General features: G+C 43.4%; 1 protein-coding gene across 1 annotated transcript in view; it reads left to right on the plus strand.

Moving 5' to 3' along the window:
• Positions 1 to 18,762, plus strand: part of NR1H3 (nuclear receptor subfamily 1 group H member 3) — a 28,232-nt gene extending 9,470 nt beyond the window's left edge. Inside the window, exons 2-9 of the mRNA XM_054380684.1 lie at positions 7,064 to 7,311; positions 10,041 to 10,307; positions 12,724 to 12,932; positions 13,160 to 13,339; positions 13,758 to 13,857; positions 15,305 to 15,418; positions 16,305 to 16,399; positions 16,815 to 18,762. Coding sequence (XP_054236659.1) covers positions 7,194 to 7,311; positions 10,041 to 10,307; positions 12,724 to 12,932; positions 13,160 to 13,339; positions 13,758 to 13,857; positions 15,305 to 15,418; positions 16,305 to 16,399; positions 16,815 to 16,961 — 1,230 coding nt within the window. The 5' untranslated portion in view covers positions 7,064 to 7,193 and the 3' untranslated portion in view covers positions 16,962 to 18,762. The remainder of the gene's footprint in view (positions 1 to 7,063; positions 7,312 to 10,040; positions 10,308 to 12,723; positions 12,933 to 13,159; positions 13,340 to 13,757; positions 13,858 to 15,304; positions 15,419 to 16,304; positions 16,400 to 16,814) is intronic.
• The last annotated feature ends 4,215 nt before the right edge of the window (positions 18,763 to 22,977 follow it).

The following is a 22,977-nucleotide window of genomic DNA, read 5'->3' on the forward strand; positions in this document are numbered from 1 at the left end:
GCTGGATACTCTAGTTTACCCTTCTTACCAAGCAGTGGCAAAGAGCTGCCCTTTGCGCCTCTGCTCTCTCTCATGGGAGGGCTTCTGCTCTGCTCTGTGTTCCACCTTGCTGGGAGGAGCACAGCTGCAATTTTTCCTGTTGGAAGCCTCCGTCAAAGCCTCAGTTGTGCTTCCTGCCATATGAAGGTCGGTGCTGATAGTGATGTCAAGCTGTCAATGAGCTGGATTTGCAGCACAGGGTGTTATTGCAGTTCGGATACAAATGGCAAGTTCTGCTGGTGTTCATCCCTGTGGGTGCTGCAGAAGCTAGCATCACTCCCGAGTGGCTCTGTTCTGTCTGCTTACCATGTGGAGACATTGGCTTCTCAGGTCATCTGGCCAGACAGAGCTGAGAAGGGATAACTTGTCATTTTACAAGATGGCTTAAAGAAGAGGTAAAGATGGAAGGATGTTGCTATTGTAACATCTTGCTTGATATAACCCAGTGCATACCCTAGTTTTTGCCATTCCTGATGTGGCTATTCTTTACCTTAGCCAGAAGCTTGAAAGCTGAGGTGACAGTTGAAAGCCTAGAAGGGGCAAAAGGGACTGGAGCTTTGTTACCCAGGCTCACCTGCTTATGCTGTTTGCCAGAGTTCAATGGGACTTGTGTCAGTGTCCTTTAAGGGAATTTCTTGGCAGCAAGGTGGCCACATCAGTCCTGGTATAGTTTGTTGCTCATTTCCAGTTCATTAACCTGGAAAAAAATCTATCCTGTCTTACCATCATCCTCCCTTTCTCCCTTCTGCTCTCCCTTTGTCAGAAAGACTGATATTTGCATGCAAACAGGAAGAGATACGGGAGCAACCCTGTCTGCAGTGTAAACGAACTCCAGTAACCTTGCCACCTTTCTCCTCCCTTTAGCTGAAGCACCAAGGGCATCTGGCATTGGGAGAGGTGGGGGGGAGGAAGCAGAGGTACAGCCCATTGCAGGATCTTACCCTCCCCTAAAGCAGTCACAATTCTACTCCTTTCCTTTTCCTCCTTCTGTTGAAGTGGCACTCTTTGATCAGGCAGACACCCGGTGCAAAACAAAAACCTCAATGTTTGATAGGCAAGGAATAATGAGAGGCAGATCAGAGGGGGAAGGGAACATCTACTGCTGGATAAGCCATTTGAACATGAGAGATGACTTGCAAAACAATTGCAGCTGCCATGAAGAGTTCCTTTACAGAGCTTGAAAGTTCTTCTGTGGGACTACAGTCAGTGCGTTGTCTGCATCTTATGTACGTTTGGGAAGCCCTGATCCCAGGTATGGGGGTATCCGTGGACTGTGTAGGATAGAAACAAATCCTCTGCTCTAAAGATCTTAGTCAAGGTGTGAGTTTGGTTGGTTGTTGTTTTGTGTGTGTGTGTAGAGCAAAGCAAAAGTACTTTGGGTAGATTCTGCCCTGATTTATTGATAGTAGTTGTGCTTTACAATCCTAATTCACTTTGTTCCAATTTGTTCCATGCAGAGAGGCTTTTCTTCTTTCTTTTCTTTTTTTTTTTTTTTTTAATATAGTCCTATATTCCTTTCTACCTGAGTTAGGATGAAACTGGCTTGAAACTTCTGTTGCTTCCATTTTCTGTTTATAAAAGCATATTCTATGGGTCAAGAGCATGTAAGTCCTGTTAGGTTCAGATTTAGAAATGCCTGCAGACCTCTTTGCATTTCAGTTGTAATATAAAGTCTAATTTTAGAAGGAAAGCTATGGAGAGTGCCCTTCAGTCTCCCAGAGCTAAACCTTAGGGTATTTTCCTGTAATAACCTGACTTCCCTTTCCTCGGTTTCCTTCTATTTTTTAACAGGTGTACCATGTTTCAGAATAACAGCTGTCATCCTGCTGTATGCCATCGTTATATCTGCCTGCTTCTCTTTCCAGTGTTCTTTCAACCAAGAGACACACATTTGTTTATTTTACTCTTCTATTGTTAGTCACTTTGCTGTTGTTCTTGAACTCTGCCATTGCAGACACATCCATACCTGACCTGCATAGGAGGTGGCGTGCAGTGTGTTGAGACCAGACTAAACCAAAAGAATTCTTCACAATGAGAGCTCTCTGCTGCAATGAAAAACCAGTGAAGCTCAGGGATGCACTAGTTCAAAGGAAGAGTCAAACACATGGGCAAAGACCATGCCAGAAACCAGCAAAGTCATGGGTAATAAAGGAGTTGGTCAGCAGCAGGAGTAAACGCCAAAGTAAGGATGGGGAGGGTCTCTAAAACTTGGAGCCAGAGAGGCATAAGTAGGAATAAGAACCTTAACTTGGGGGCAAGAGGCCAGAATGCAGCTGTCCATCCTGAGGAGCAGGCTGTGCAGCCAGGAGCAACCAGTAGGACACTTTTGCATAGTTGGCAGAAATGACAACAACTTGCAAGGCTCACAGGCCATTGCTGCATGCTTAGGCAGCTGCTCATGGTCAGCAGAAGCTTAGCTTGACAGCAAATGAAAGCAGTTAGGAGTCTGTATCTTTTTATTTACTTTTTTAATCATATTGGGACAGAGAGTGGCTTGCAAAGTCCTTCCAGTTTGTGGTTGTCTTTGTGCTTCTGAGGAATCAAAATGGTGATCTCAAACTGTGTCCCTGCCGTTCTCTTTAGGGAGGGATTTGCATGGGGGCACAGGGCTAGTCTCTGTTTCCTGAGGGTGACAGAACTGGTTTTTGGTAGGCATCCTGTTCAAAATCACTCTTTATGCTATCCTATTGCACTGCTTTGCACACCTAGCACTTCAATGGTTTGTCCTTCCCGTTCGTAATCTGAAATTGATTGTTTTTCCTCATGAGTTTTAACAGTTTTCACATGTAGTATTACTTTATTTTTCAAAGTGACAGATTGGCACAGGATTCTGTTTCTGCCCTGAAAGTTACAAATGTCTCTTCCAACTTTCTCCTCATTGAAACCTACTCTATGTGTATTTTTGCCCAGCTTAAAGACTTCCTAGCTGCTCCAGCATTTCTTGAGAAATGTGATGATGCAGAGGGAAGGAAGAGGTGTGAGCCAACAAGAACTGGGATAACCTTTGTTTCTCTGAGACAGCTGCAAGGTAGTACCAAGTTTCCTTGAGGAGGTCTGTGAAAATATTCTGGCTGCTACCCCAGAGATAGTATAGGAGTAGCATCATTAGGTCACTCCTTAGGAAGGATGGGAACAGTGGTGTCTCCTGAGTGGCTTAGTTATGTACTGGTGCTGTAGAATCCTGTGAAATCTCAGTCCAGCAGGAGTTTTGACTTGGTCATTTAGCCGTGCAGACAGTTTTTGATACCTAAGATCACATCACCATTGTGTGAGTTGTGCCTTTAGATTTCAGCCAAGACCCCTGTGCACTGTCGTGACCCCACTTTCAGAAGTAGATTGAGATGGGATGCTGGCATTTTTATTGCATGTCAAAATATGTCCAGAAGCCAAAATGCTAAGTTATTTCCCTGCTTCAGGTATTTCTGAAAGATGGCCTTTTGTATCAGATGTATTTGCTCACCAACAGCCGGTGCAGCCCACGCACAAGTACACGGTGCTGTTGACACACAGTTATGTGACGCGCGAGCAGAGTCATGTTAACATATGTATACAAGTGTCAGATCTCTTCTGCTGATGTGCTGCAGAGTGAATGCTTGTGATTCACTGCAGAACTAAATCATAACCATGTATTTTCTGACCAGTAAATCCTGTTTTGCAAGATCCTAGAGATGTGCACAAACTTCCTAAAAAGCTACCATTTCCTCTGAACATTCAGTATTTGGAGGTCAAGTATTCATGGTGCTATTCCTCTGATTATTCCTGTGCTTCACAGTGCAGTTTCTTCACACATGTACTTGCATCTGATATGATTCCTGATCCTTAAACTTCTCACAGAAAATACCAATCCAGGAATACCAGGCAGAATACCGACCTATTTAGAGGGAAGAACTGGAGTAGAACAAAGCTGGTGGTGACACATATCGGAAGTGTTTAGTGCCTTGTTTGAAACATGGGTGGCAAGAGCTGGCAGAAAATTGTTTACCTTAGCCTTTCATCTATATGTGTTTCCTCATATGGGAATGTCTGCTCAGGTTCCTCTGTTCTGGATGCTGCGTTAGAAGTGATTGCTTCATCTTTTGTCACTTGACCAACCCTGGTTTCTAAAACTGACAAGAGAGTTGAGACAGACAGTGGGAGGTAGGACGGAGGATTTTGTCGAGGAAACGCTGTTCCCTCTTTCAGTTATGGCTTGTGTCCCCTTCTCTGTTTTCTGTTGGTGCAAATCAGAAGATAGGAACCTCTAGTAATGTGATTGTTAGTACAGAACTCATCAAGATTTGTAGTAATTTGAAAACAATCTTCATGTATTTCAGTGGAAACTTAACTCCCTGACCTAGTCACACAGCTTCCCCACTTGCGTGGCTCTGGGGAGAATGCTAGTTTAAGTTTCTTTAGGTAGCACCAGAGTGCTGTTTGTAGTTAGGTCAATTTTCTCAGCCTGCAACTGTTACCACATCTACAAAACTTAAAATGTTCTGATTTAGGAGTAGTGAAGACAAGAGGCTTATCCTGTATGGCCCATTCAGTTTTGGGAAGGTTGGAGCCTAGGTGCATGATAAATTTTACCCCTTGCCATGTCCTGGGGGATGCATGTGGGTTTATGCTCTGCCATCCTGTTGGTAGCTGCAGGCTTCTCTGACATTGTCAGGAAGGCTACGGTCTCCTAGAAACTCCCCTTTGGGCTCCAGATATCTTGCTGTCAAGTTGCACTCTTGCAATGTTAGTCATGAATGTTTTGAAATCCCGTCAGGCTGTATTGTTTTTTTTGCTTTTCAGGACACATTGCAGTCAGAGCTGGGATGCAGCAAGACTGGTTTACTGAAGTGAAAGCAACGGGGTCTTAGCAATGTCACTCAGTCCTTTAGCTGAGGGCCTCAAACTCTTCCTTTGAAAAATTACTGCAGTACTGCTGGTGGTGATTCATTTTGCACAATAATTAATGTTTGAGTGAGTCTATTGCATGGTTTGAAGGAATGTGAAGATACACTGAGGCAATACAGTTGGCTTTCTTGTTTTGTGCTCAGACATGTCCAGCAATGTCTGATACCAGCATCAGTGAGGAGGTTACAGGGAACTAGGAACTAGGTTTGTGATTGTTTCAGTGAAGCTCCTGTCTCTATCTGATGCTCTGTGCCTCTCCTCAGGGTTTTTAGCTGCTGGATTTACTGTGGAGACTTTTTTAAAAAAGCTGATTGTGATAAGGGCCAGTGGGTGTAAGCTGGAGCATAGGAGGTTCTGCCTAAACATAAGGAAAAACTTTTTCCCTGTGAGGGTGACAGAACACTCAAGTAGGCTGCCCAGAGAGGTTGTAGGGTCTCCTTCTGTGGAGACTTTTAAAACCTGTCTGGACACGTTCCTGTGTGACCTATTCTAGGTGATCCTGCTCTGGCACGGGGGGTTGGACTGGGTGATCTTTCCAAGTCCCTTTCAACCCCTAATGCTCTGTGATTCTGTGATAGCTGTGTTGTTCCTTTGAGGATTGTGAGTCTCTCTGAACTGGTTGCAAGTCACATCGGTTTGGTTGTGGTCTTCTACAGTAAGACTTCTTCCATCCTATAGCTCTGAGCTGTATTTGATGCCAGTGTTTTTATCCTAGATAGTCTGTTCCCCCAGTGATTCAGTGTCTGTATGCAGCAAGGGGGACTGAGCTCTGAATTCTTTAGGCAGTATGAGTCTGTGTTTACAAAGGTCATGTGAATTCAAGTGCCCTGTAGATTAACACCTGCGTCTGTTATCTGCTACAGTGTAATGGGATATGGCAGGAGCTGAGCAGGCTTGACAGTATGACCGCTTTTATGCTTGATGACTGTTGGAAGGGGAGTGGTTTGTAGAAGTACTTTGGCATTCTAAGAAAAGTTGCGCGGTCTGGTCCAAATGCCCAGGAGGGAAGAAAGGAGTTGGTACTGGTCCTCTGCTGCTTTTCAGTCAGCACTGCAGTATGTGAGGCACGCCCCTGCTTACCTGACGCTTTTGTACCTGGGCTGCTTGCACAGCTTTCTGTTGCCTCCTGTATTTCAGAGAGTGGCACGCTTCTAGTCCTGAACTCTGTCACTCTAGTTAAACAGGTACAGGCCTTCACCATAGCTGCTTTTAAAATCAGTTAATCCCTTTAGCTTGCATTGGTAAATCACTGAGTTAAGGTCAACTGATCGAATGCATGTCCAGGTCAGTTAGGGTTGTTTACATTAGCAGTTTGCATCAATTTCACTACATCTGTGCAATCAAACCAATCAGGCCTTTTTTGTTGCAAGTGAGGCTTTTTGGAAAAAGTGATTGGACTCACTTTCCAGGTGCAGCTTCTGTAGTGCCGTTAGTGCTGTATGATTTTTCAGTATGGTTTCCAGGTTCCAGGAAAGGTTATTCTGAGAAGGTTGGTGGTATATTTCTTGAGAATGGTGTAATGGTCATTTCCTGTAGGTATGATGCTGGCTTCCAATTTCTTGCTGTACGTGAGGGTAGGATTTGTCATCTTCATCTTTAATACATCATTGATTTTTGGCCCAGCCTTTGTGTACTGATGTTAATAGCAAAATGTGTTGTTTTCTAGTCTTCACTAAATTACTGTATCAAAATTGTCTTTTACAGTTTTCTTTGTGTTCTGCAGTACATGCCACAAGATCCAGAGCAGCTGGCAGCACTGAAATATTTGTTACTAGAGGCTTTAACAAAGCTTACCAGCTGCAAAATCTGGAATTTCCCTCATGCACACTTGGAACGGTCAGAGTTGAGGTCCCCTGGTGATGTTAGCAGTAATAAAGACTTGTCCTGCTTTGATAAATACTTTGGCAGTAAAAAGACAGTTTTGTGCCTGGGTGTGCTAATTGTGTACCTTTCAACACAGTTTGCTAAAATACTGTGTTTCAAGAGAATAAACATTGATAAAACCAAGTTAATTGTTGCTTTTAATAAACACGGAAACAAAATCTCACAGCTTGCTTGTGATGCAGATTGTAACAGATTTCGGGAATTAATAGCCTCAGAAGTTGAACTCTTGCCTCTTTTTCATCTGTGTTTTTTTCCACAGGTACTTCCTTTGTGACTTTCAGTGGCAGTGAGAAACTGAAGACCTTAAAGTACGACGCCTGTGGCCCCTTGCTCAGCAGGAACAATGCTGCAGCGATGAGATTACAGTGAGCCCTTCCTGTGTGGCCTCCATGGGTCCGACTCAACTCAGCACACAGGATCATGGGAAGAGGGTGGCAAGTGTATTTGAGATGGAAGAGGAAGGACTTTCGCTCTTCCCTGGCTCAGAAACTCCCCCTGAGCATGCAGGTGTGGAAGAATTCTTACTAGATCCATGCGAACTAACAGCTATCCCTTCGTTCAGCTGCAAGCAGAATTGATAACTTGGCAAAATTTTAGAGTGAGTTTTGCTGTGCTGTGTAACAGTAGAATGAGATATTGATAGCTGAATCTGACCGGGTTTATCCAGGTGATGAATGTGTTGAATACTTTGATTATTTGACCTTCAAGAGGCTACTTCTGCAGCAGTAAAATTAATTTCATTAGCCTTATCAAAAGCTGCTGAACAATAAAATTTTGCTGCAGGTGGCAATCTAATGAGCATTAGTGATGCAAAGAAGTAACAGGTTCTTGCAGATTCATATAATGGCAAGACAGTAGAAGTTTCTTCTATGCCTTTCTGAGACTAAGTGATGTTAAAAGAGTATGAGGAAAAAGTATTGAGATTTTGCTGTTACAATTGCTGCTGGCACACACAGTCCTACACTTACAAACTGTAAGATGTAGTATAGCGTCTCTGGATGGGTAACAGGGAAAAAAATAGGAAAACACAAGTGAGGTGTCCTGCATAGTGTCAGCAACTTAATGAAAATATGACAAATAAATGAATTTGAACAATGAGGGAATGGGCAGACCTGATATTAAAAAGTAATCTCAACATTGAATGAGGGCTCATCAGTAGAGCAGAAACAAAAAGGATAGTTGAAAGGCAATGAGACATAATCCAGTACAAGTCCTTAAAACAAATCTGAGGACAGGAAAAGAAAACAGTTGATAAATGCCTTACAAAAATGTTGAAAGAAATAACTAGAGGATCTACCAAAGAGGAACCCTACTGAGAGCTAAAGGTGCAGAGATGGCATTCGTACTTGATAAATCTCAAATTATTTATGTTATCGTTGATTACAGAAAATGACAGTAAGCTGTATAATTAAAATGGTTAGTGTTCAGAAGTGGAAAATAATTTGTAGAGGTGAAAGAATAAGTCTGTCTCAAAAAAGTCATAGAAATGGTAATGTGGCATTTATGTAATGTCTTAAAGACAACTAAGAAATCCACAAGATGGACATCTTGTGGCAGTCATTGAATTACTCTGATGTGCCTTTAGAAACACTAATATCATTTGAGGCTTCTGCAAAGTTACTTTACCAGTTAATATATATGTAATGGCAGACTGCAGGAATTCCAATATTTTCTCTTGGTAATAGATTGTGTGAAGAGAAATACAGTAGAACAAGAGACAGGAATATCAGAGACTTAACCTTTCTGCTGCCTTTCTGCTGACATTTTCCTGCTGCCCAATCTTCACTGAGAAGTGAAGGCCAAAATGAGTGACCTCCAGACCTCTGTAAAGTCAATGGGATTGAAAATTGACACCGAGATATTTCAGACTGTGAAAACCAATATGTAGTGATCAACACTAATAATAATTTCTGAGACTGACCTAAAACTGTTTAGCATTTCAGGACCTCAAGCAAAATGGTAACTGAGTAAAGGTTGAAGTGTTGGAACCATATGTACAGAAGTGAGACATGCCATTGTAACCCTGATGCTGATTAGGAAATGCAGCACCCTGGTTCTGCAAACCAATCCCTATGAGTTAGCTCCACTGTAAAGGCTTTCCAGGCATATCTAAACATACTCTGGAAACTTACCAAGACATGCTATTTGTAATCTTTATGAACAGCTGCCACAGAAGAATCTATCGTATCTGACAGAGAGAAAAACACTTGCACTATGAGCTGTGCAGGGCAGACAAATGTCAGTGTGGCTAGAATTAAATTGAACAAAAAGCAAGATAGCTGATAGGGAGGGAATATGCAAATAACATTGGTAAGCATTTGACTGGAATGCTTAAGGTGAGACAAGTTTGAGCAGGCCAGAGATGTTTTCAAAATATACAGCCAGTGACAAGATTAAGATCTATGAGAATGACATAGGAAGAGCTGGGAACTGCTGCAGAAGACCATCTGAAATGTGAGGCAGTGGTGTTTCAGATGGTCCTGTGTTTTGGATGGAATAACAACATTCAGTAAATGAACTGTCAGTAAGAGTTCAGTTTTAGGAGTGGGGAGCACTTTTCTTGAAGAGTAAACGATGGCTTCACCAGTCCAGAGGTTCACAGAACTTGTGCAGGGTGCTGCTTGCCTGCTTATTGGCTCTTACCTCCATGAATCTGCTGTCTTCTGTCTTGACAGTTTCTCTAAGTGTTCCAGTTACAGGGATTTCCTACTTATTCTGCTTTTTGTACAGTCACAGTTTCAACACTGGTTTTCTGTGATTGACTGCTGAACCATTTTTTCCTTATCCTTCTGCATGAGTGTGGCAGAGAGTAGAAGTAAGAGAACTGGGGATGAATTCTGAAGAAAATTACTTTCTTCACAGTCTTGGATTTCAGCTGAACTTTTTTGCAGCTCTTTATCACATTGATAACTTAACTGTCACTCTTGCTGATGGAGTGAGCAGAAGAACATTTAGCTTGAGCTAATACATAGCCTGTTCATATAGCTGTGATGAAACCATTTGGATGAAGTCAATGCTTGGTTCATTGCAGGAGATATACTTACCCAGAAGGGGAGTCTCTCAAATGGAAGCCTTGACCTTTTCATCTGTGTGTTTGGGAGATAGTGGATTTGAATGAAGATATTGCTTATTATAAGAAATGGTGCAGTCAGCTGCAATCATTGTGCTTGCCTCATGTGTGTGGGTTTTCTTTTCTTTTTGTTTTTCCTTTTCCCTGCTACTGTTCATGTCAGTAGAAAATCCCCCCCTGAAGCGGAAGAAGGGCCCAGCCCCTAAGATGCTGGGAAATGAAGTGTGCAGCGTGTGTGGGGACAAGGCCTCTGGCTTCCACTACAACGTGCTGAGCTGTGAAGGCTGCAAGGGCTTCTTCCGGCGCAGTGTCATCAAGGGTGCACAGTATGTCTGCAAGAACGGTGGCAAGTGTGAGATGGACATGTACATGCGTCGCAAGTGTCAGGAGTGCCGGCTGCGCAAGTGCCAGGAAGCAGGAATGCGGGAGCAGTGTGAGTGCAGGAAACGGTGCTCCTGGGAACCCTCTGGCGTTGGGCGGGAAGTGGCGGGGTGGGCTGGGGGACTACGGGTGTAAAGAGTAGCAGTGAGTGCTTGGGGGTCACCAGTGAGCCATGCAGACTGCATGCAGAATGTATGGGAAATCACCAAGAGCTTAGCAGGGATCATGTGGCGAGGTGAAGGTGTTGGTGTAACAACACAGGTGTGCTGAGAGCCCCAGCCCTGCTGTGTCCTCAAACATGCTATTTTATAAGGACTCAGGGAATATGACATCAGAGGAAAGGCTCTCAACTAAGATTTATGAGTTCTTTGATATGCTGTCAACTGTATCGGTAAGCTCAGGCTTGTGTCTATCTTGTGATCATGACTGCAAGGTTGGTGATCACTCTTACTGAACAACAGGCGTTTTCCTTTGCCTCGTACTGTGAGCTTGTGACGGAGGTCAAGGACAGCACCACAGCACTGCAGCTCTTCTTGTGCAGACCTTATCTCATTGCTCCCTTTAGCAAACTCTGCTGTTTTTCTCATATGAGCTGTAAGGCTGTGGTTTCTGAATATTCAACAACATTCCAGATGATAAATCAGTAACAGCCCTCCTCTGCCAAGGCATGCAGGTTTCATCCTGTTGCTGGCCAAGAGTGACCAAATGGATGCTTGGTTGATGTTAAATCTGTGTGAAGTTTCCTATTCTGACATGCAGAACAGTGAGGAACAGAAAGTATATTGGAAACATGTTATAAAAGTACTACTGCAAAAAGTAAGTTCCACTAAGCTGCATCAAGGAAACATTCTCCCTCCTTCCCCCCACCCCCAAAATGAAAAGCTGCACATCTAACATGTAATTGGTATCTTGGCCACACTGATTGCATCACATTATTATGCTGTCGTTGCCCCTTTTGCCCCTGCCCTGGGAGTTCCTTGAAAACCTATGTAGCAAGGCTGTCTGTTCACATTGCTATCCTTCTGTCATAGGTCAATGCTAGAGAGGATCTGTGTGTTTCTGTGTTTACTCATTGTCTTATGTTGAAGGCAGATCAGGAAGGAAGATTAGACCAAAAGGAATCTTTGGATTGTTATTAACATGTGCTTGGTAATTCTTATCAACACTGTAATTCTCACTGCAAGTTTGCCTTGTTAATCTTGACAGAAACTGAGGGCTTTTTCTTCCAGCTATTTCATTTGGAAAGTCATTGCTGTACTTCCTTCTAATAGTTGAAAACATTCTTGTAATTCCCAGCCTCAAGTTATTCATGACCAGTTTATTGTTCTTAAGCCAGTGTGAATCATAAAGTTAAATAGTTCCTTCATGGCAAACTGAGTAACTGAGATTGCTTTGAATTTAATATGGTATAGAAGCTTGCAGATAGAGGCAGTTTTCAAGGTTCAATAGTATCTGTTAACTTGTTACTTGGCTATAAAATCTTTGTGCATCTGAGTCCCAAGATGAGGGACTGTAGTTACTTGGTCAATTACTTTCCCTTCTTAAACTAATACTGTGAGCAGAGTTCTCTAATCTTATATATTTCCCTTGATTTGGTAATTCTATTGAATATTTTTGTTGTTAGAATTGGAATCTTTGTTGTGTGTGTGTACCTGGGTGTCCATCCTCCCTTTTGGAAGTCAGGAATAAAGATTCCTCTCATCTTGAATATGCTATGTTCATCATTCTCTCCAATCCTGTTTGTCTATTTCAGAATGCTCTCTCACTTTCCCATGTTTTCCATTTCTTGTCATAAAGTTTAACATGAGTCTTTTGAGAAGTGCAAGTATTTACTTGTTCATTTTCAGGGCCTGCCTTCCTGTGTAGCAGCCGTATTTCCTTGTTAGCCTATTCTTAAAAACCGGGCAAATAATCTTTCAGCACTTTTAAAATCTTGTTTGCAAAGTCCAGCTTTATTTATGGTTTTTTGTTTTTGTTTTTTTTTTTTCTAAGCTCTGTTCCTGAAGACATGGTTTGTTTTCCAGGCAGTCCCTTTTCTGCTTTTTGTTCATTCATGACTAACTCAAAGGATGATTCTCTTGAAGACAGTCCTTGAATCCATGTATGTCTCGTTGTTTTGGAATTTTGTGGATGCAGGTTTCAGTTTTTTGCAGCTTTGACTTAATGAAACAACAAACCTCCTCTATGTTGAATTCAATGAATTCTTCAGTTAACTTAGTTACAGGCTGATAACAAGTTTTAATGCCCGTAAGTAGCTGATCCAGTAAGATTTTTCACAGCACATGCCTCTGAGTTCCTTTATTCCATACAAACTTATGTCTAAATGACATAGCCTTTGACTTTGCAACTGAAGAAACAAACAAACAAACAAAAAAACCCAACCAACCAACCAAAAAAAAGCCCTGTGTTTAGTGTGGCTTCCATTGTGTTCCTCTGTTACGATTGATCTCTGGCTGTTTCTGCTTTAGATGTTCTGTCTGAAGAACAGATCCAGCTCAAGAAACTGAAGAAACAGGAAGACAATCAGGCTCGGACAGTTGTGGTGCGTCCAAACCCTCCAAATCCACCAAGCCCTTCCCACAAACTGACACCTGAACAGCTGAGCATGATAAAGAAGCTTGTGGCTGCTCAGCAGCAGTGCAACCAGCGCTCGTTCACAGACAGGCTCAAAGTGACGGTAAAAACTCTACCAGTGTACTTGAATTAAGTTGTGGTTGTGGGTAAATGATTTGGGAGAACAGAGATACTTCAGGCATTGCATCTGTAGGCTAAAGTTCTGTAAAGAATGGCAAAGGATGATGTTCCCATGTATCTCATTTTCCTCCTCTGTTCACTTTATCTTTTCATCTTTCTGCCCTGTTTCCATCATTCACATACATATGCTGTCTCTTCTCATTCCCACAGCCGTGGCCCCAGGTTCCTGACCCTAACAACCGTGAAGCAAGGCAGCAGCGTTTTGCTCATTTCACAGAGCTCGCAATTATCTCTGTACAAGAGATTGTAGACTTCGCCAAGCAACTCCCTGGCTTCTTGGAGCTCACCAGGGAAGATCAGATTGCTTTGCTGAAGACATCTACCATAGAGGTGAGAGTTTGGCTCCACCACAACACGTAATAGCAGTGATGAAAGAATTTGGATTATTTACCTGGAGAATTGGTTCCATCGTTTTTCTTTTGGGGGATAGCAGGCTGAAGGACTACAGCTGTAGGACCATTAGCGTAGTGCCGGGCTGTACTAGCAAAGGGCCATGGAGGAGAATGAAGCAAGAGCCTAGGTAGTGGTAAGCAGGTATTTCCGTCTTCCTAGAAGCAGACAACACAAAGGATGCAGCAGAATTTTATGTTAGAATTTTTAAGCACTCTGAAAGAAATGTCATGGAGGGGTGTTGTTTGGTTTTTGTTTTTTATTTTTTAAGGGGGAGATGCTCTAACCCTCAGCAAACTATTGATGTTGTAATGTTCTTTCTTGTTTTCAAATCAAGTGTACCCATTTCTGGTTTCAGGTTATGTTGTTGGAGACATCTCGGCGCTACAATCCAGAGATTGAGAGCATCACCTTTCTGAAGGACCTGAGCTATAATCGGGATGACTTCGCCAAAGCAGGTGGTGCATTAGACAGGTGTTTCTTCCTTCCCTGTGTTGTGTTCTTGAATCTTTTTAATGTGGGCTACTGGAAATAGAATGTAGTGTCTTAAAGCTGAAATCAGGTGAGGGGTTAAGAGCAGGGCCAGACTAATAGGCCCACAACTTTTTTTTTTTTTCTCTGCCTTTCTTTTAATATGTGAAACGATCTCAGTTCATATCTTCTGTTAAGTGTGAACTTGTTTTGGAAAATTTGGACTCCCACCAAGTGAAAATCTTGCTGTAAAGAGAGTACCTAGCGTTAGCAGCTGGTGTGAACTTGCTTGCTGGTAGAGATCTTATGTGGACATGTGTCTTAGAGCCGTATTAGATCACAACAAATCAAACCCCAGCCTTTTCTCCTTTGCAAGTGTATCACTTGCTAATTTAGATGCATGCTCTAAGTGATGACATCAATAGGATTTCAGTTGATGTGAAGATCCCTGCAGTGTGCTTTAGACATGTTACCAGCTCAGTATGTGATGTGGTGATGTGATTCCTAAAGTCTGGGTTTCCAGGAGAAATTGCTGTATGTGATTGCTGTTGAAGTAACAGGAAGTATGTATCTAAAGGATTTCTGAAAATACAACTTGGCTGTCCTTCATGTAATCTTTTTACTTTGATTCCTTGGATAGCTATTTAACCATTTATACTTGAGATGCCTATATGTTCAACTTTCCTCTTTGATCCTCTTCTTGGTAGCCTTTTTTTGTTGTACTTCAGGAAATTAGAAACTTAGATGTGTTTTTTGGGGGGAAAGGCCTGAAGTTTTCAGCATGATTGTGTAGCACATAGCAGAAAGGGACCTGATTTGACAGTGGCCTCTCTAAGTTAGGATGATACATACCAATGCATTTCTGCCTAACTGCATTTGTCAAAGGGAGGTGATTGGAAGCATAAGCCAGGCTCTACCTCAACTCTTCCATCTTTCTGAACTGAAGCAAATGGCATAATTCAGAGTTCTTAGAACTATATATTTTCAATTCACATGAATCTAGAGCATGGGATTAAAGCTGTTGGGTTTGAAGGAGATGGTGAAGTGAGAGTGGAAGATGTAGATAACGTACTTGTGAGTTTCTCACTTCTTGGTGGACTTGCCCAATAGTTGATGATACATTCCTCTAGCTGTTGCCAAGTAATGTGCTCTGGGGCATTCAAGGTTCTTTGAAAACCCAGACATAGTATCATTTTATGGTTGGAGCCTGACTCATCAGCTGCTGTTGTTGGTGCTCACCAGTAGTGGTGGGGTGTAAAGGGAGATTTCACCCGCTCATGGAACATAATGTAAGGGGTGTTCCCTGCCCGCCTGTGCTCTCCACTAACTGGCATAGTGTGATGGGTTTCTTGCAGTTTATTCCATGAGATGGAGGGAGGGAAAGAGAGGAAACAGTTGTTGCGGCCTCACCCTGTTCTCTTCTTTCTGTTGCAGGTCTGCAGTTTGAGTTCATTAACCCCATTTTTGAGTTCTCAAAGGGAATGAATGAGCTACAGCTCAACGATGCAGAATATGCACTTTTAATCGCCATCAACATTTTCTCTGCAGGTAAAAAGTCAAGGAAATCTGAAGAGCTGCAGCAGTGAGTCAGAGGGCAAAGAAAGTAGAGTTACGGAAGGTCACAAGCTGAAGAGGAGTGATTAATGAGGGTGTGTAGGATCTAGTGATAACGGGAGCATGTTACTATTTCTGTTTAGGGTATTCATTATTTTCTGAATTGTCTTGTGCCACCTCCAGATGAAATCAGATTCCCCACTGATGGAAAAAAAAGTATTGAAAAATCAGCCTATATTTATTTTCCTCATTCAGAAATGGCTATTTTCCTGTCCCTTTAATGGGGTTGGACCCGATGATCTCTAGAGGTCCCGTCCAACCTCTGGTACACTGTGGTACTGTGATACTTGGTGCACGTGTCTGGTGCAGGTCACATGGCATGAGTGACATCTAGTGGTCAAGGAAAGAGATTCTGGATGTGAGGCCAGTACTGCTCTGAGCCAGGAGTGCCGTCTCTGTTTCTGTTTTCCTATCTTGTGACCTGAAAGAGAAATTTTTTGTTTGTTATTTTTTTCTGACTGGCTTAACTGCTGGAGAGGCTTTCCCACTCCCTCCTGCGTGGGCAGCTTCTCATCTTCACTGGGATAGGAATGTGAGACCAATCACACTTACGTAGGACTGTTTGGTTTCTTCAACGTTCCACCTCTATAAGAGTGAGTCAGATAGGACTTCCTATGTGCAGCAGATACCACTGAGAAAGAACAATTACAGAAGCTGACATAGCTGCTGCAGCCATGGCTGAGTCTCTCAGCTGTGTTGGGCGAGTGCTAGATGAGGTTTCGGGGAGAAACTCTGGTGAGGGACTGCAGTTAGGCAAGTATGTCAAGTTCAGTGAAGTTGCCTGTGACAATGTGCTTACTTCTAACCTGCTTTTTGGCAGACCGACCAAATGTGCAGGACCAGTCCCTGGTGGAGAGGCTGCAACACACCTATGTGGAAGCCCTTCATTCTTACATTTGTATCAACAGACCAAATGTAAGTGCGTGATCATCTCCGACAAACTGATTTTGTTTATGCAGGCACAGTTCCTGCAGTACTGTCTGTAACAGGTCTCTTGCTGCCTGGACTGTCATGCTCTTCCCTTTGGTTGTTGTTTGGTGGCAGTTGTAAATTCAGGATTTGTGATCTGTCACAGCCTGCTGTTCTGTGTCGCGTTCCAGCACCTTCCATAGTTTAGCCAGCATAGAAAGTCTGGAGTTTTGGGACATGGTGTAATGTTTGTGTTCTTCCACACTACCACCTCCTGGAGAATGCCAGATTTATTGGAAGTCAGAGTTGTGGTGTCCATGCATCATTTGGTGTGGTCGTTTTAGTTTATTTTATTTCATTTTATTTCAAGAAAGCTTTCATGTGAATTTCCTAACAGCTTTCTGTTGGTCCGATTCTGCAGGACCGCCTGATGTTTCCACGGATGTTAATGAAGCTGGTCAGTCTTCGGACACTAAGTAGCGTCCACTCGGAACAGGTGTTCGCCCTCCGGCTGCAGGACAAGAAACTCCCTCCCCTGCTCTCAGAAATATGGGATGTGCATGAGTGACTGCATGCTCCCAGGGCACTGACGTGCTGATGTAATGCCATCTCCCAGCCTCTGCTAATGAGAAGCCAGCCTCCCCTCTCCAAAGCACTGAACTCTGGGCTGCAGGGAGTGATGAGCCAGAGGTTTTAATGTTGTCATGAGATTTGTGCAGGAGGAAGCAGGGGTAGGTTAGCTGGGGGGGTTGGTTTCAGTGTAGTGCCCATACCCCAAAGGAGTAACATGCAATGTTTGAAAACGGTAGAAATGAAGACCTTCCCAGCACACACATACGCCTCTTTCTTCAGAGTCTTTCTCCTCTCTAAGCATGTCCTGAGGGCTTGCCCATTGATCCTTTCCTCCCTTGTTGATTTGCAAGAACTTGCCAAACCCTCTCTGTTCGGAGTAACCCAGCTCAAAAGACTTCTGCAGGGTCCCCAGTGTATCTGGATCTGAGGAGCTCAGGGAAGTCAGTGTGGATGTTCTAGGGGTTTCACTGGGTGTCCTATCAATAAAATCTCTTGTATGTGATGCCCTTTACAATGACTCCAAGAGAAGTAGCTGTTATTTCATTAATATGAGACTTCATCTCTAGAGCTGCCCATTCATTCTGGCCCTCTTTTGGAAAAAGAATTCCTCTAATGCGTAGTGCCCTTTGTCTAACAGGGAGGCCTTCTGGGTAAGGAGCGTTTGCACGTCAGAAAGATGTCAGTCATGAAGTAGTGGATTTTAAAAAATGTAATACAATGCAGTTTTACTATTTGGTGGTTCTCAGCCAATTCACTTTACCTTTGATTTGCTAACAGCTGGAAAGCTTTAGTTCAAAACAAATCAGGGCATAGATTTTTGTCTTTAGGGGTGGAATAGAAGAAGGATAGGTGGAATGAACCAGTACCTAGGCAAGGTAATTGTAATGAAAGAATCTCGAAAACTTACAAGAATTTGGAGCATGTGTTAAATGTTCCAAGGTGGATGTGAAGATGTATCAGTTAAGGAGAGAGGCAACACTGCAGTTAGTGAAATATGTGAGCATTATGTAAGCTACGGTCTGCACAACTCTCAGATCATGGCCTGCAAGAATATTGTGTGTGACCAAATCCACTTGTGTCGTCTTCCTTTTGCCAAAGTCCTTCCAAGGTATTTGCTCAAGGTTCTAGTGATGGTCGTGGGGAATGGAGGTTCCTCCTGTATGAGGAGTGCCAACTGCTTTAGAGGGACACTTGGGTCTATTATCCTTTCTTTACTTCAGGCACTGTGAGATCCATGCTGGATTTATGCCGCAAGTTCTTAAGTATCCACATCAATAAGTATTATAGGATTTACAGCAATATTTTATCTGACAGAACAGAAATATAGTGGTGTAAAATATGTTCTGTTTTTCCAAGAAACAACATCTTATGGCTGATCTCAGAGATGTAACATTAAGTATCCTGGTAGCTTGGTCTCATGAGTCTTCTCTATCATAGGGGTCTATGTTTGCTTGCCCGGTGAGTATCCCAAGAGCCTAGGTTCACATGGCTCAGGTTTTTTTGTTTGTTTGTTTGAGGGGGGAGGGGGGCATTTTGTGTTGGGTTTTTTGTTTGTTTTTTTTTTTGGCTGTGTATCTGAGCGCTATGCCCATGGTGAGGGTATTGTGTCCATTTTGCACTTGAGGTTGGTCCCCTGCCACTGGCCTTCACTCTGCACCTTTGTAAAGCACTTGTAACAATCTGTAAAATAATCTGTTGTTTTTTATAACTCATTGCAATTGCAGAAATTCTTGTTTAAATCTGTATTTTTAACTAATCTGTTTGAGAAATGTTAATGTTTATATAAAAGAATAAAGCCTAATACAGGATTTTGACATTCTCTGATGTGCTGTCATTAGACTAGAGGATGGTGGAATAGGTTTATGATGTAACAAGCTCAGAGTTGATAGAGAAGTGAGTATATAGGTTGGGGATAAGCAAGAAGTGGTGAAAAAGAAATAGCAGTGCAAACCCAGACAGTTTTTTTGGGCCTCTGCTATGGGATTTTAGCTTACTATGCACTTTGTTTTATGCCAGAGCTGGCAAATAGGTGAAGTGACTTTAGGGAAGTGTGTGTCATGAAGATCATGAATTACCCAGACATACCTCACATTGATTTGTACAGCTACAGTCAGAATTTAGCCCTTTTATTCCATGTGCTTTACTCCCTTTTCTGTGTATCATGGCTCACCAGAATTGGAGTCCCGTGTGCCCCTGGCCTTCAAATGGATTTCAGCAGGATCCCAGCTGATAACTAGTACAAATATGTAAGAAATGATCATAGAAGAAGCAACAGGAATAGCTGTCCATATGCTTCCATGGAAGGGAAAAGCAGAGAGCTGTCTCTGCCATTAACTGATTCCTAAGCACTTGATGATTCACTTGATCCCCTGCTTCAATGGGAAATGGAGCAAGGTTCCACACTACAGGTTCGTCTGCAGAAGCTTCTGCTTTACTTTATACTCTTAAATTGGCAACTACTAAAACAGAGGAAGAGGGAATAGGAATGGATTTATAGGAGACTGCAGTGGAGTATGAGGTGGGAAGTAATGTGCAGAGCTTGAGCTAGCCCTGTAATGGATTAGAGGGCAGCAGGGCCTCTAAAGGATTTACTAAAGAATTAGGTTGTCAGTGATCAGAAGAGGCAGTAATAACAAATCAGCTTAATTTTTAACTTAATTTTCTTAATTTTGAGGTGCATTTCATTAATATGAAGAGAAAATTTGCATGTAAATTTGAGGGATTTTCAAGGTAACAACCCATGATATTGCAGTTGATGGCAGTGGTGAAAACCGTATTTTCCTTGCATCTGGCTTATCCCTCTTCATTACCATGTAATCAAACATAAGCTCCTTGTTACCATATTCACATTCTCATTTTTTTGAAGTGCAAATCAGTACAGTTAGTTTTTAGTTTTATAGCAGCTTCCCAGGTTAGCCTAGGTAGCTCAAGTAAGTGGGCGTTTGGGGAGAACATAGTAGCCCTTTGTATGTGGCCAAACTGATACCTAGGCTTGAGACTCAGTCCTGCTGCTCTGAATCTCTGTACCTTACCTGTTTCAAATTAATTTTGCTAACTTGGCCACTGGAGAAATCATGGGGTGCTTGAACTATAGTCTCTGGCAGTGGTCCCTGTTTGGCACACCTTTATACTTGCTTATAATTATTCAGACCAACAGACAGAGGAAGAAAAAATGGTTGTACCTCTGAAATCCCAATTCCTCTAAAATGGGCAGAGTACAGACATGGAATAGCAAATCAAGCATTTCACCTCTTTTTTTTTGGCTGTTCTTCAAAAACAACAACAAACCCAAACCAAACAACCAAAAAATCCCATTGGGATACTTGTGCTAGTTTTGGTTGCATTTTTGGTGTTTAATAATTTTGGTTTTGTTAATAAAGGCATTTGGGTGCACAGTGTACTGGTTTATAAGAGCTGGGAAAGAATTAAAGCTTTTAATAACCAAATTCTCTTGTGATCTCTAGAAGCCAGTAGCAAAAAAGCAGTTAAGTAACTCAATACATAGAGAGTGCGTGTTAGCCCCAAAAGAGGGTTAACTGGCATGCAAAAGCCAAAGGTATTTTGTTTATCTCAGATTGGTGCTAAGTGAGGAGCTAGGTGGTATTCCATAAAGCGTGCTCAACCTAATTACATTTTTACACCTTTATACAAGATGGATTAACAGAATCCTACCTATGCATATTTATTGTTGTTCTACTTCTGCTTGGTTTACAGCTTCTTCACCTTCAATTTAAACAACAGTATCTACAAAATTGTGCATGCTCTGAGAGGGGTGGTCTTGTAGGCAAGGGACTTCTCAGCTGAAGGGGGTGTGTGTTTTATCATAAAGATAAGTTAGGCAATGATGTTCGCTTATTAGGAACATATGTTGAAACACTTTTATATCTTCACAGTCTGCTGATAGAAGATTCTTCTCTTGACAAGAAGTTCTTGTTCCTTTAGGTCTTCATGTCCTTGGTGTCTTCTTACAGCCTTTTGTTTTAATCAGTGGGAATTTCCATCACAAGCCAGGCATCATCAATCTTTCAGCTCCTCTTCAAGGCTGTAGTCCCTAGCAAGTCATGCATTGTTTATACAAACTAACCAGCTTTACACCATAGTGTCTCTGACCAATGGTCCTCCACAGAAGAAAAATGCAGTATATCCAACCCAAACTTAAAGTGTCTAAGCATTTACTCAATGGTTTCACTTAGATAACAAAAGTATGTGGCACTATATGTCCTTACTGTAAGGCAACCTTTCCTTAGCCACATGATTCTTCTCACTGGCCTTCATTGCTTGGAGTCTAGTTTTGCTGTGAGGCTTCAGCTTCTGCTTGCCAGGACAAAATCTGAAAGCAGAAACTCGACACTTCACGTAGCAGAATTGTTGGAATCATACAATCCAGCTTATCTTTACCAAGTCTAGGCTGGATGCAGCCTGATGTATTTGTAGGTGACACCAAATTGAGCAGGAGTTCTGATCTGTTCGAATGTAAGAAGGCTCTGTGCAGAGATCTTAGGCTAAATGGGCCAAGGTCAGCTGTACAAGATTCAACAGAGCCAAGTGTGTGTGGGTGACAAAAACCCCATGCAATGCTTGGGGGAGTGGCTGGAAAGCTGCCTAGTGGAAAAGGACCTGGGGGTGCTGTTTGACAGCTGGCTGAACATGAGCCAGCACTGTGCTCAGGTGGCCAACAGCATCCTGGTCTAGATCAGTAATAGTGTGGCCAGCAGGACTAGGGAAGTGATTGTCCCCCTGTGCTTAGCACTGCTGAGGTCGCACCTCAAATACCATGTTCAGTTTTGGGCCCCTCACTACTTAAAAGACATTGAGGTGCTGGAGCATGTCCAGAGAAGGGCAACAGAGGGCCTGGAGAACAACAGTTACAAGGAGTGGCTGAGGAAACTGGGGTTGTTAAGTCTGGAGAAAAGAAGGCTGAGAGGAGGCCTTGTTGCTCTCTACAACTACCTGAAAGAAGGTTGTAGTGATGTGGGTGTTGGTCTGTTCTATTGAGTAACTAGTGAAAGGATGAGAGGAAATGGCCTCAAGTTGTGCCAGAGGTGGTTTAGGTTGGATATTAGGAAAAAAATTATTTACTCAGAGTGGTCAGATGTTGGAACAGGCTGCCCAGGTAGGTGGTGAAGTCACCATCCCTGGAGGTCCTCAAAACCATATTGACATGGCAGTTTGGGATGTGTTTTAGTGGGCATAGTGGTGTTAGTCTGATTGTTGGACTTGAGGATCTTAAAGGTCTTTTCCAACTAAAATGATGCATTGGTTTTATGATCTAGAGACCCATGTCCGTGCAGCTTTTTTTCCCCTCGTGCAACCTAGCGGACTGCGCCCCACCGTCCCCGGGTTGTTAACAGCTGAAGGTGATGGGGCCGCGGACCGGGCCCATCAGCTCTGCGTGTCCTGCAGGCCCGGCTCAGAGGCACGACTGAGGCTCCTGCTGGATCCCGACCGGCGGGCGGGGGTCGAGTCCCTTCCCGCTCCCTTCCTTCCTAAGCCAGCTGAAGCGCCCTCTGTGGGCACCTGGTGCTGGTGGCTCCCCCCGCCGTCGGTGAGTGGTTCGCTCCTCCCTACTTTCCTCCCTCCCCGCGGGTGGCGGTGGCGCGTTCCGCTCCTGGCGCTCGATGCGGAACTGGCTGGGCGGCGCAGAGCGGCCAGAGAACGACGGCGGCGGTGAGGCAGGTGAGAGGGGGTATCTCAGCAACCGCGGGGGAGGGTGCCCGTGCGGACTGGGTATGCAGGCTGTTCAGGATGGGTGTACATGCGCGTAGTCTTTAAAGTGGGGAGTCTGCCCCAGCGCCCTTACGGGTAGGTCGGGCTGGGGAGTGCGGAGCTAGCCCGGCCAGCGCTTGCCTGAGGTGATCCGCACTCGGACAGCTGGCGGTGGGGTTCCCCCCGCGCCAGCCGTTCTCTGGCTTTGCTGTACCGCCTGGCTGGTCTCTGTGGTGATGCTCACGTACGATGAGAGCCCTACCGCAAGGTCACTGCAGGAGGGAGCAGAGATGGTGGCCTGCCGC

Source organism: Indicator indicator, chromosome 4 (assembly GCF_027791375.1).
Source record: "Indicator indicator isolate 239-I01 chromosome 4, UM_Iind_1.1, whole genome shotgun sequence".
NCBI lineage: Eukaryota > Metazoa > Chordata > Aves > Piciformes > Indicatoridae > Indicator > Indicator indicator.